The 14701-nt window shown below is 36.4% G+C and overlaps 1 protein-coding gene across 1 annotated transcript; it reads right to left on the reverse strand.

Moving 5' to 3' along the window:
- Nucleotides 1-4024: 4024 nt before the first annotated feature.
- On the reverse strand, nt 4025-4717 carry LOC145672529 (uncharacterized). The gene has a single exon (XM_081741690.1). The coding sequence runs from the start codon at nt 4715-4717 to the stop codon at nt 4025-4027; it is 693 nt and encodes a 230-aa protein (XP_081597816.1).
- Between the last annotated feature and the right edge of the window lie 9984 nt (nt 4718-14701).

The following is a 14701-nucleotide window of genomic DNA, read 5'->3' on the forward strand; positions in this document are numbered from 1 at the left end:
CATCGAAGTTTGGTAAACGCCCAATTCAACTCGAAGAGAATGGGATTTCCTTCCTGATTAGAGTTTCCCCTAATGAAAGGTTCGCCTAATTGCCTGTTTCCTAATTTTGAACTTACTTGTCTAGCTTAATTCTATGTCATTTGCATCATTCATTGTCTTCTGTTTTTTTTCCATTCTTGCCTCTCTTAAGTCTACGTTTCCCTAATTCAATTCTAATTACAAAAATCATTCAAATTTTGTTCATTCTTCTCCATAGTCATTTTCCTCAAATTAATCTTATCTTAAAATTAGTTACGTCACTAAATTCTAATTACTAAAATATATCCCATAAAGACATAGTTAAATTACTAAAACCTAGGTCAGATTTCTATTTACTTATCCTTAACACCATAATTACATTTCTATATACGCGTATAATGCTTACTTCTAAAATTAAATTACTAATCGACTAATTACTAAACTAAAATAAATGAAACTGAAATATTTATACATACTAAAATTCTTATCCTATATCTCTATATCTTATATCTCTATAAATACTAATAATAATACTATATACAAGACTTTTCTACTTTCTTGGTCATCTCTAACCTGACAACCAGGGTGTCCGTTCCTTAAATAATGACGCGAAGGCCACTAAGTGTAATAACGACTTATCGCTAGCTACTATTATTCGCGCTTGTTTCTCAAATTGAGCTAAAGTTGTAATAAAGTCAGAAATTCTGACTGCCTGAGTACAGATAAATCTATTTCGAAACCTTTCTAGCCATTGATTAACCAATTCCTGGCTAGCACCACTAGAAAATAATGCGCAAACCTTATATCTTAATTGATCATCCTTAACTGCGAAAAATACAGCGTTACGTATTAGAGTATTTGTTTCAGCTATCCCTGTTAGTATAGACAAATAGTGTCTTCTAAAACCTAACTCCACAAGATCTTCTACACTGAAATTCTTTTCAGAGAATTCGATCAAATAATAGTTCTTATATTTACGTCCCAGAACGTTACATCTGAACGACTGTTCTTTCGTGTCATTATATGTCGGGTTATATTCAGTGAAATGTTTTAAAACACCAAGTTCCAAGCAATAGTATCTTGACTTGCTAAACATAGTTGCCGGCTTGCCGTTATCTTTTAAAACTGGGTAATGCGCCCTATGATTATTTTTAAGAGACAACATGCTGTGATTCTTAAAATCACTGTACTTAATTACTATGAGCTAAACTTTACTATTTTTAATTATAACTCTACGTTCTCATTCCACTAGAACTACTCATATGATTCTCTGCTGTGTGCTGTTGTACGCACGACCTTGAGTACCAGAGATAAATTCCTCTCATCCAGAGAGCTTCGTCTACCGTCGTGAATGATCGGTATAGTTCGTTCCAGTCGCTTGGCAAGTAGCTTGCGCGACTCTCATGCGTTCACTACAAATCTTGCTTATTATACTCATGAATTTAATTTCTTTAAAACTATTTCTCTTTAATTAATATTACGTTTATTACTATAATAAATGAATCCCAATATTAATTAAATGTCCTACTACTATAAATATTATAATCCACACCACAAATTAATTACTCAAAACACTGAAAGATTAAAAATATTGCTAAAATAAAAATATTATCGCTACCACTCATCACTATGTTTCCGCCGAGAATCGAACTCGGGACTGTACTCGCACTACTTTAATCTTATTTTCCATAACACTCGTTAGGGTGGGTGGGTGGGATTTTCTTATTATCACAGTTACTTTCATGCACACCAAAGTTAATTATTCTTTAAACATATCATTAGCGTGGGTGGGTGGGTGGGAATTAATTATACTGAATTTAATTATCCACTTGAACTTTCTTGAATTAAACTGAGATCTTTACAAAGGCGTAAGCCAACCAGCATCTTCAACATGACAGGGTGGGTTGGGAGGGCTTAATATTTAGTGAATCTAATAATCCACATTAATATGTTTCTCTGAGAAAGACCCAGATCATCTCCGCCATGGCAACCCGCTCAATTCGTGCCTGAATTTGGGGATGCAAAATTGAATTGAGCAGATCACCCTCCACTCACCATCTAGAATGAGTGGGCAAGTATCTGTTTCATAAACGAGAGGTTTCAAATTAAGCACATAACTACTGGGGATTAAGTCGTAATGATAACACATCAATTCAATTATTAAAAGCAACAACTGTATTTCTTATTAAAAGAATGTAGCTAGTGTAAATGTTGCGAATTATGAAGGATATTTAGAAACTTTGCCAGACGAGTAGCGCGTATCGAGCATTGAGCATTTGTACCCTGAATTGGAGTAACACATACCTTTACTGTTGTCTTCAGTTGCCGTTCTCTGTTGACCTCCGGGGTTGCTACGTTAATTTCGGTATCGCCAGGTTGATACCGTTACGGACAGGCGTCGCTGGTCAGTAGACAAATTGCATTGGATATTGGCCTCTCCAACCAATGCTCCAGACGAACTAACGTTGGCTGTTAGTCGTTATAAGATCGGTCTTCCGATGTTGCGATTGAATTCTTACATTGAATCACATTCGATCTTTATCGCGATGAATTTAAAGTACTTCGACGAAAACGTAGAACTTCACTCTCTAAAAGCTTCCACTTCTCTAAAGGCGTAGGACTTCTATCCCAAAGACCTCCTGTCCCTTGGTTTTGTTCGGATCTTGATTTCCGGAATTCTGCGGCGTCGTCTGCTGTCAGGCACGTGTGACCTCCTTTCATTCGGAAAACAAATTCTTTCCTCGTGTCAAGAACAAAAACTGCAACACTCGACACACTCTGATTTCCCGATTCTAGGCAATTTCCACATATCCGTGAATGTGTTTGATGTTCACAAACATGTTACAACTGCGATTCATGATTTTTACAGAATGTTATAAATGTTATAGCTAACGCATTTCATAAATTTCCTTCCTGCATTCGCAGACTATCAATTATGCTTTTGTTTACTTTATCTGCTGACAACAAAATAATGCAATTCTACCAACTTGCATTAACCTCAATTTTAACAGATGTTTTCCTTCACCACATAATTTTTAATATTTCACAAAACCCAATATCAAAAATAAATAAAGTTGATCGTTAAAATAAAATTCTGATACATAAAATACGGGCTCTGCCACAATATATATATATATATATATATATATATATATACCAAATACATCTCATAAGGCCGTATTATTTCACTTCTGCTTTACACATTCTTAACACAATAAATAATCGATAATGCTATTATAAAAAGAAAACACTACATAGAAATTAATATTATAAAGGAAGAAGTACATTATGAAAGGCTTACTGGATAAATACCTCAGAGAGTGTATTACAGTTTTAAAGTTTGTATCGAACTAAGGTTTTTGTCGTTATTTTTATATCGACAGTAAAAAGTAAAAATGACAACTATTTTAAATTGACAGATAGGAGTGTGTGGACTTAAGAATGTTCGAAAAATATGCATTTTCTTTTTCCAATTAAGATTTGGTTTCTCTACGATTGTACAAAATCAGCAAGGTCCTCTCACATTACAAGCATGTTATAATTATGTTCTCGGGTTACTTAATACTTATAACAGAATTTCTTATGACGTATAAAAATCAAAGTGCTTTTTCTCAAAACTAGTTTGTGACAAGCGCGCTTTACACACTCGCCAGCCAATGTACTATAAGCTTTTGATTTGTAAAATATCCTCTTTTTGCAGAGTATTCATTTTTTGCCAACATGAAATTTTTACATAAATGAACATCTAATATCCATTGTATTTGAATACAACGAGTTACAATTAAAAAGTGAAACCTTGTTTCTTTAACTCGTGCACTATGTAAATTAATAATAGCAATAACGTACTTCTATTCTCAAAAATAAATTTCACATATTTTTAAAGAGGAAGAAGTTACACTTTTACTCAAATTTTTGAAAATAACAAGAATTTACATACCGAAGTATATCTTACATTTTAGAAAGAAACACGTTTTGTTTAAAGAAATTCATGTGAACCAACAAAAAATTATTCTGAAATTTTCTGGACACGGCGTTGTTTAAGAAGTGCCCATCTGTGAACAATCTGGCTTATATTAAGACTATCTACAACATCTTTCTCGCTACACAGTATCATGAGGTAATCTAGTCTATTGTCCGTCATTGTCGTATGTATGTAGTTTTTAACTAGCTTCAATTTGCTTAACGCTCTCTCATTAGACGCAACTGACACTGGGGCTGTAATAGCAAGACGACAAATGTTGTTTGCCAGGGGTAGCACATTTTTCATAGTTTCAGCTGTACTCATTTCACCTGATAATGATACTTCACTCACGCACTGATCACTGAGAATTTCCAACTCGGATAGCAGTGCAAAAGAATCAAACTTTGAAGCTGCTGCTGGATATAAAGAAACTGCTTCTTCAACACGGCTAATATTGATATTTTCTCTCTTCATGGGTGCACTGAAAATTGAAAAAAAAGGTTTGACTATTTCTACGCACTTCTTCAGATTCTCCTTGGACAAGATAAGAAGCGTATCTAACACTGCTATAAACTCCTTTGAATAAAAAGACTCCATAGTATGATGAACTTGCGACTCCGCGTTTTCATCCAGACGTTTAGGCGCTACACGACGACGATGATGACGATTGAAGTCAATTTCAGCATCAACACCCAAAGAGTTTGCAAACGAAATGGCACTCAGAATCAGATTCTTCATTCCTTCACTATCATTCCTGATATCTTCCAATTATCTTATGACGCTTTCAAAGATAAAAAATGCCTCAAGAATGTTTAATTCCTTCTCTTCAAGTTTTTGTGTTAAAATCTTGACCTTATACATAATATTTTTCATAAACGTTATTGAAAAAATGAAGTCAAAACACAACAACTTCTTTTTCAGACTAAGCGCTGCAGAATTTGTGTTATTATCAAATTCCGATCATAAAGCCACTTTTTCATTACACTGCAATGCCTAGACATAAGCTGAACGAGTTGCTGAAAGTTTCCATTGCAGTCATCGCCCCCACCACGAAATGCCAAACCTTGTCTTCCTAAAATACGAGCGATGCCCATTAAAATTTTTAAAGCCTGTGTGTTGTAAACATTCTCCTCCTCCTGTCTAATTATCTCCTTTCGTTTTGTTTTACTCAATAGAATGTCAACATGAGTTGTCTTTGAAACAAAACTGCAATAGTCTTGAAGTGCTGCTTTATGTGCTTTCGAAGAAAACTGTTGTGCCAATTTGCCGTCTTTAGACTTTCCAATGCTTTTCATTCTATGCCACTGTCTTACACCTAGTCGAACCCAAGTTTCATCAGAACATTCTCTGCCAACACCCTCTGGAAAAAGACTGCAAACGAAACAAAATGCTGCGTCTTTCTCAATGCTGTATTCAATATGAGGATAGTCTTTATACCATTTAGGACTGGAACGTGATTGCTTCGTTTTACTTACTTACACTTTCATTTACTGGAAACGGCGTTAACACTGGCTGATGCGAACCAAGAGCTATTAGATAGTTTCTTTGGTTGTCTGTCGTAATCTTCTCTCTTTTCCCTGGATCATGCTCTACAAGATCATTCAGTTCTTCATTTGGTAGAATCTTCACTTCATTTGATATGTGTCCAAGAGCTTGGTTTGCGCTTTGTATAAATTCAGCACATTTGTCTCGTATAGTTGTCATAAGTTGTATGCTCTCCAGAAGGAACAACATACGATTTGGAGAATCTTCATTTTCTATCTTAGATACTATTAATTTACATTCCTCGAAGTCACTGAGAAGCGCTGAGATTTGACCAGCACACTCCACCCAACTGCATTCGGTTTCGTTAGATTTTTGAGTAGAAGAATTATCTTTATTTTGTTTTAACATTTCTTTTGTTTGACTTGTTAGAGACGGACCAAGATCACTAGTGTCTGCACTACAACTGGGCAACACTACACTGTCAATTTCTATGCTTTCCGTTGACAACAGAGCCTCAGAATTCCCACTAACTTCTTCCACATTTAATGGAACAGTATCCTGTATTTTTTTTTCTACTATTTCAACTTTATCTTGCGTTAAAGGCCTTGAAAATGTCTCAAGAGAGGGCACCAATGCTTCTGCTGATACATCATGTTCCTACAATTAAGATAAGAAAATTCTATTGGTTTGCATACTATTTTGTCCCTTTGACTACATTAGTGTTAAAGGTAAACACTAAGGCCAACATTATTTCACTAAAATTGCAAGCAAAAAAGTTTGTAGGTTTTGTACACTCTTTGCAATGAAAAGATGTTTTGGTAGGTATCTGTTTTTTCTTTCTTCAAAAAATTCACATACAGGAGGGTCGCGTTAATCCGAATATTAATTACTCTAACTCTTAAGTCTTAACTATTTGTATTATCGAATTATTTGGATTACCAAGGCGCCCAAGGGGCAGTCACAAATACAAATACAGTCACAAATGTCACAAATACAGTTAAAACGAATATAGGTTTAGGTTCAAGTTCAGTACAGTACTTTTTAATAAATATTAAAACGTCATTTATTTACTTAACGATCACTTGATACGGATCAACACGGGATATTTAACAATAACAACAAAGGAAAGGATTTGGGGAGGAATCAGCCAGTGTCTATTTACCAAGTACCATCCCGGCATTTGCGTGGTAAGACTGAGGAAAACCCTGAAAACCCCGCAGTCAGAATGGTCGGCAGCGGGATTCGAACCTACGATCTCCCAAATGCGAAGCGAGCGCTCTACCGACAGAGCTACTTCGGAGTGTTGTATCATTTTTTTTCTGGCCTTCTGGCCTGATATATTTTATTCTTACGAAAAGTTCCGTTAGCTGTTTCAGAAAGTCATAAACATGAAAATTAAAAAAATATCGACTGGTGACGACTGAAGCTCGTTTGGTCTAGCGCGTTATTTGAATTAACGTTGTTACGGATTAAGGCGACCCGCTTGAAATATGTTATGGAAATACAGTATGTAAGTACAAATTTGTACTTACTTTTGTTGAATTCGTTTTCACTTCAGTTCTTCGAGCGGCTTCAAACGGATTTAAGGGTGCACAAACATGTTGTACCTTTACTTTTTTTACCGACGTGAGCTAACACTTCATGTCGTCGATGATAATCGTTATCAAATATTGGCTTACAATCACGGCATTCCACTTTAATCCGTTTTCGACTTCTTTTCAGGCATTGCTCGTCTTTAGATGCCATGATCACTTAAAAGTGCACACTTTACAAATCACAAATACACCCTCAAATAAAACCTGCACCAGTTCTTTTCTGGCTCGAAAAAGGGAATGGACTTACAAAGTGTTAAGAAAACAATAATCCAGGTCTTATCAACATTCAGTGGCGCTGTTACTCTGACTCATTCACGACCCTACCCGCATGGAGAAAAACAATTAAAAACTATGGGTCTTATGAATAAAGTGGAGCAAGGTGAGCATGCTCCAGTATTTGTGGAGTTTACTCCTTTTGGTATGAATAAAGAGGAGCAAAGAGAGCATGCTCAAGGAGAGGTTACTCAGTGCTGGAGCATGGTCTGAAAACTATCGAGCATGCTCACATTTCATATGAATAAAAACGAGTTCGTGCTCGCACTTCGGAGTATTGTCGCCAAAAATCTGGAGTCACCTCATTAGCTGACTCAAGCCGTGCAGTGAAGGTGTATTGTGAAAATGGCTGCATTCATGAATTTACAACGACGTAAAATATACAAGGAGCGCAGAAACACGTGGGAAGTAGACTATAAAACTCTGATCGCTTTGATCAAGAAAACGTGGAGTGGTTAAGTGATTATTTCCTAGGTGCAACAAATGAAACTAGAGGCGGGGCACTTACTAACGAACAGAGAATGCGAATTTTTTTTATATTTGAGTGATCCAGGGTTTCAAAGTGGGGTAGGGGAGGATATAGGTTTGGATCAGAGTACGGTGTCCGTAACATTTGCAAATATTCTAGACAAAATAATCGAAAAGGCTCCCCTGTGGATAAAGTTCCCAACAACTGTTGCTGAACAACAGGCAGAAATGAATAAGTGGCGCCAAAAATACAATTTTCCCTTCGCCATCGGGGTCATCGATTGCACACATATGGAAATTAAACGACCTCATGTACACGCGGAGGAGTACATAAATCGTAAAGGACGTTTCACCTTGAACGTTCAAGCCACTTGTAATTATAATGAGGAATTCACGAGCGTTGATGCTTCCTGGCCAGGTTCGGTGCACGACTCCCGAATATGGATGAATTCAGCTGTTCGTGCGGTCATGACAGAAAACAGGTCAGTAGCCTTGCTTCTGGGCGATTCTGGATACGCCATTGCTCCTTGGCTTATGACTCCTTTCCAAAATCCAGCTACAGAAGGAGAAAGAGAATTCAACAACTGCTTCAAAGGAGAACGAGTTATAATAGAAAGATGCTTCGGTCAAGTCACGCAGCGATTCCCTATACTGGAAAATAAAATACGATTGGTGACCAACAAAGTGCCTTCGGTGATTCTAGCCTGTTTTGTCCTTCATAATGTGGCTAAATATCTGAAAGACGGCGAGTTTTAAATTGTTGAGAGAGCGTTTGAAGACGATGACGATATGGAAGAGGATAACGAGGGCATCCCGCGCGTGAGAAAACATGGGAAACAAAGGAGAAATGAAATTGCCAGGATATTGCCAGGAGCAACCTCCATGAGCATGCTCGGCTTCTGCAAGAGTAAGCTCTCAAAACTATTGATAGTTTTTATTCATACGAAATTTTTAGAGTTTGCTCACGAATAGAGCATGCTCATCTCAAGTGAGCAGAGTCTAGGCTCCATTTTATTCATACCACCCTATAATCAACAGTTGAAAAAGACAATGATCATAAAAACTTACCTCAACAATGTAATGGACTTCTTGACTGACAGACGGCGCCTCGACGGCAGTAAGCGAGAATTTCTTTCTCTGGTTTTGGTATTGATGTTTTTAGTATATTACAATAAACACGCAACGTCGTAATCGACGTTTTCTTGAGAAAGAAATTTTAAAATGCATATTTTGAAGAACAAAATGTTCATTTAGGGAATAGCGATTTTGCATTCTTATTTTTGAATGTAAGATTGTTGCACTAGTTGACAAACACAAACGAATGTTTCTGATTCGGCCTTAGCTATGGATATAGCAGGTTTAGTTGTAACAGAAGTAAGCTTAAAATTGTCCTAATAAATCCCGACAATCATGTGTATTTGACGAACTCATATTTTACGAATGGAAACGAACATTTCTGTTCCGGGTTCAACTATCGAAAATAAGATTAATTACTTTTATACCTTTCTGTTTTAAAGAAGTCATTTTAAATAGTCCTGACCAATCCCGAAAAACACGTGAATTTGGCTAACTATTTCACAGTGTATATTAACGGAATGAAAAAAGTTAATAAAATATAAAGCGTAATTGCCGAATTGGCAATAAATTTGACGAATAGTTTTCTATATGGCTTACCGAAACCATAAATTATTCTTGATTAATACAATTTTGAATCTGGTTACACGTAAAAATAGTGTTTACTTGCATTTCATTTTCCAAAGTTTCAATGTTAAATCCTCAGAATCCCGAATTTGCCGAATGGGTTTTGAGTGGGGGGATGTTACACCCCACCACACCCCTCTAGGTTCACCCCTGCCTCTACACTATAACCTCTCACAAGGATGTAGGTGAGTTTTAGTGAACGGACTATGTTAGCACTTCGCAGTTTGGCGATCAGGAGCAATAGTATCTATTCGTTAAGAATCGAGTCTAGCGGGGTAAGTAGCATTATATAACAAACAATTTGAGATATTTTACAATTAATCACGGAAATACAATAGCTCCTTAAAAATGTGGTGCCGTCGAATTATATGCATTTGTTTTGAGGTTAATCTGCAATGTTGAATTTTTTTTTCAAGTCACCTATTCCGACTAAGTTACCCTTGTTCGTTGAGGTGACGGAATGAATAGAGTTACACAATTTCATAAATTATTTACAGTAAACTCCGGTACTTTCGTACCCAGGTGTCGACCCTCTCTCCCCTGAAGATTTTTTTTCATTTTTCTCTTAGTTTTAACTTAGATAGCTATTGAAATCATTCGACAGCTCAAGACGTGACGTTCTTGCGAAGAGGGAGGCACTGGTGAGATTTGGCAAATAAATCACCAGTACAAAATTCTAATTTGTCTATTTTTTTATTTTGGCAAATCCCTAGTTAGGATTTTTCTATTTTAACGACTTCACTCTAGTTTTTCATACTGTCCTCGGAATTCTTAGTTTCTGAGGGGTCGGATATATTTTATTTTATTTTAGAAATCCTAAATTACAGACTACGCCAACCTTCCGGCAGGACCGGCCGTAATTTGAGTGAATTGGTACCGGGTACAGTTAATAGTCACTCATTCCACAGGGCTTATTCCTTGTGAGATGATTGCCTAGAAGGCACGGACTCGTACTTAGGCACGCAAAGACCCCCTTTGGGCCACGCATTTAAGTACGACACTTTTTTGGCGTATATATTTGGCTATGGATTGTTCTATGTCTAAATTCGACCACTTATCTTTGTAGTTTTAGTATTCTAGCTTATTCCTTTTGGCGCCACTTTTTCTCTCTCTCTTTCTTCAGCTATCTCTCTATTCTCTTCTTCAAGATTTTTTTTACAATTTTAACCAACCCCCCCAAGTATTGAACATTATAAATATTGATCATTCACTATATAGCTCTTGAACCTAATTTATTAACTGAGACTTCGTGAGACATGATTCGTGGAGATACGGGATAATTTGTCGATGCGACTGGTTTCTCCATTGTATTTGACCCACCGCTGGGCGAATGATGGTTCGGTACAAAGTAATGTTATTCTCATTCTTTCGTCATTATCCGTCTGAAGTTCCATGTCAAACTATCAACTATTTCTACTTTCCTGCTATAAGGTTTAATAAATGCAAACGTTGGAGTAGTTTGGGCCCAATAGTGAAATTAACACTCTAGGTTTATAAATATGTGTACGTGCCTACCTTAAACATCAACATTATATATATAATGTTTATGCGCGGAAAAATCCGTTGATTATAAGAGATGCCGGAAATTTTCATTTCTTGAAAGTATTGCAACCTATTAGTGAATTATATGTCGGGGTTTATTTTTTCTTTAAGTATAATGTGTAGATTATTATTGAAAATATATGTATATGATGAAATGTGAATGTATATGAAACGTGAATATGACGTCGAAGTAAACTGTATAGTTGAATTGAGAAAGTGAATATGTATAAAGGATTTAGTACTTACCTCGAACGATTATTGGTTGTCATAGTTCGAGACATCCGACAAATGTGAAAGAAAGATTTTGGAAATACCGCCGCATACAAAAATAATTTTTATTTATGTTTTGTAGATTCGCGGAATGCTTTATGTGATTTTTTTAACCTCATGTTCTTTTTTATATAAATTGCATATAATATGAGATGAGGGTAGGCAGGCACGTAGCCAGGATTTCGTGAAGGGGGGGGTCCGTGACATGAAATACTGTGGTCATCACAAAAGGGGCTCAATCACTCTAAACTATTTTACTGGAACATATATTGGTTCGTTTAACGGGGGGGGGGGGGGTGACATGAAATTCTGAAGGCCCAGGAGCTCGATCAATCTAAACTACTTTACTATCACCATATATTGGTTTGTTAGGACAATAAAATGAGGATATGTTGGCAAGTATTTTAATAACAAACTATGAAGAAATTTCGAGCAAAATAATAAAAAAAAGTATTGAAAAAGATTTTGCAATATATACGTCCTTCTCCTGTTTATTCAAATATAACAATTTTCCTTTCGTTATGACCTCAATTATTATAAAAAGTATATATATATATATATATATATATATATATATATATATATATATATATATATATATATATATATATATATAAAATAAAGAGTTTGTTTGTGTTTGTCTGTCTGTCTGTATGTGTGCGGCCTGGGGACCAGACGATTGGATCGAGAGTGACCAAATTTTGGTCAGGGGTGCCTTGGCCCAGACCCCAGATCAAGACGAAGCGTTTTTTTTTTTAAATTTCGAAACAGTGGGGTCTCAGGGGGGCGTTTACCGGAACCAGCTTGGGAACCAGACAAATTGACCGAGAGTTACCAAATTTTAGTCACGAAGACCTTGGTCCAGGCTCCAGACCAGAGTTAAACGTTTTTGTCGAAATTCGAACCAGAGGGGTCTCAGGGGGCGTTTACCGGGACATGTAAAAGTAGTAGAAAATGACCGATATTTATTTATTTATTTAACAATCACCAGATACAGCTCAGAGGCCATTTTACATTGAATATCCAACAACATTAACAATGGAAAGGATTTGGGAAGGTATCGGCCAGGGCCTGTTTAGTAGATGCCATCCCTGCATTAGCCTGGTAGGACTGAGGGAAACCCTGGAAAACTTCAGTCAGGATGGTAGGCAGCGGGATTCGAAGCCACGACCTCCCGAATCCGAAGACAACGCTCTACCACTTGAGCTATTCGTGTCGAACTCATATTTTCGCGGTCGCTGAAATCAATGGTGAAACTCCAGTTGCATTAACTTCCAAATTCACGCTATTCGGCTCCGGGCCGGGGGTCACCGGAGGGGGGTGAGATACCAAGACATATAAAAGTAATCCAAAATGACCGATATTAGTGTCAAATCCATAGTTTTCGCGGTCGCTGAAATCAATGGTGACACTTCCATTAGCGATGTCTTGCAAGTATGCGGGCCGGGAGTCAGCGGGGGGTGGATACCGAGACATATAAAAAAATAGCCCAAAATGACCGATATTAGTACCAAATCCATAGTTTTCGCGGTCGCTGAGATCAATGGTGATACTCCCACAGGCGTTGACTTCCAAATACAGCCCCTGTGCGAAGCATGTGTATATTCAACTAGTTTTACAATATATGTGTTCCTTTCTCTGTTGAATCAAATGCTAACAGAACTTTCTTTCAGCATAATTTTTGTTTTATTATTCCGTCAACTACTGTCGGTTCCAAATGACAGGTTAAAGGAGCAACAGAAAATTGTCCTTGAAATAACATGTTTGATACTGCAAGGATGCGATGACGAAAAGTGATGATTAAAAATGTCCACGCTGTTACACAACGTCACTTATGCTTTCGAAAGCTTGAAATCTCCCTGAATAGTAGCAGGAATTCTGAGAATTCCATAACTTTTCTTGAAATTTCAAATTCCATGACTCTTCCAGAATACCTCGCTTACCTCGCCACCATATTGCAAGTAATACAAATCTCCTCATAAGAAAGAGTAAGCAAAAGCTTCCTGTAGTTTTATTTTTAATTTTTAACGCTGATCCTTCTTTTTGTCATTTCATTTTGTTTTATCCTTCCTTAATTTTTTTCATTTCTGGTCTCGAAGGGGGGGTCCGGACCCCCCGGACCCCCCCCCCTTGGCTACGTGCCTGGGGTAGGTCGTATTCGTAACCCTAAGGTACCATCAAGTCCGTTTTTAAGTTCACCAACATAACATCCTTGTACCAATCTTTCATCTAAAACTCGTTCCTCTTACACAAACTTTTTCCCATCTAATCATTGTGTGTTATCCTAACCTCAGTGCGTCTATATATACAATCTCGGAGCAAAAGGGGAAAAAAATAATGATAATAAAGTTTTGAATCTCTCACGAATTAGAAATTGACAGTTTAAGTTAGTAGTATGTGCGTTTATCGAATGATTTAGTGAATGTGGAGCTAGTGACTGACTAACCGAGGATATAGAATAGCCTCCAGAATTGAAAAGATAAAATCTTGTTTTTTAACCTGAATAGGAAAACTGTCACAAATGCTCATACGAATAGAATTCATATGGTTTATAATGAACAACATAATTATATGTACGATATAAAATTATAATAGTGACATGAATGGACGCTGTAGAAATGCCAAATGATCAGTGCGATACCAGCATTCTTATGTATCAGCGAGATAGGACTCGTGAACAAGCGAACTAAAAAAAGAAGAATGAAAAAGTAAAAACGCAAATTTTCATATATGAAAAAGGACTCATTTTAATTTTTTACAGAGTTTTTTCTCTCCTCTATAACCATATAACTTATATGAATATATATTCATATACGTAAATAAATTTCTATGTACCATGAATGTTTTCTACTAATCCTCTTGTTAATATATGTGTAAGTGTATATAAATAACATTATACGTCATTCTAACATTGCTGTCTAATCTAGTATGTACGTTGTCAATCTTGTTAATATGTTTTAAATATGTCATTAATAGCTAATATTTTTTTTCTTTCCTAAATGTAATAAAATGTATAAAATAATGTAGCTAGATAGTTTCCTTTGGAATGTTTTATCCTTGTTTATATGCTGTCCCGTGTGTATGTGTGTGTGACTGAGTGATAATTTGTAGCTGTAAGTCGTAACATTAATGTTGGTTAATTGTAAAGGTTTTATAATGCATGACTAAGGTCGTAAAGAATAAAGGCTAAAACTAATTATAATCGGCTCTGTGGGAAAAGACAAAAATAACAGGATATGCCCGAATAAACGACGATCTTCCAGGAATATCAAAATTTTCATTTGTGACAAAGGTATGCATTACTCGAAATATTTTTTTTTTTCTTGGCTGATTCAAATGTGTGATCGATCTCTGAATCTTGAAGTTCTGAGATTGAATACTAGGTAAC

The sequence above is a fragment of the Thermobia domestica genome, chromosome 16 (genome assembly GCF_964235325.1).
Source record: "Thermobia domestica chromosome 16, izTheDome1.hap1.1, whole genome shotgun sequence".
NCBI classification, from domain to species: Eukaryota; Metazoa; Arthropoda; class Insecta; order Zygentoma; family Lepismatidae; genus Thermobia; species Thermobia domestica.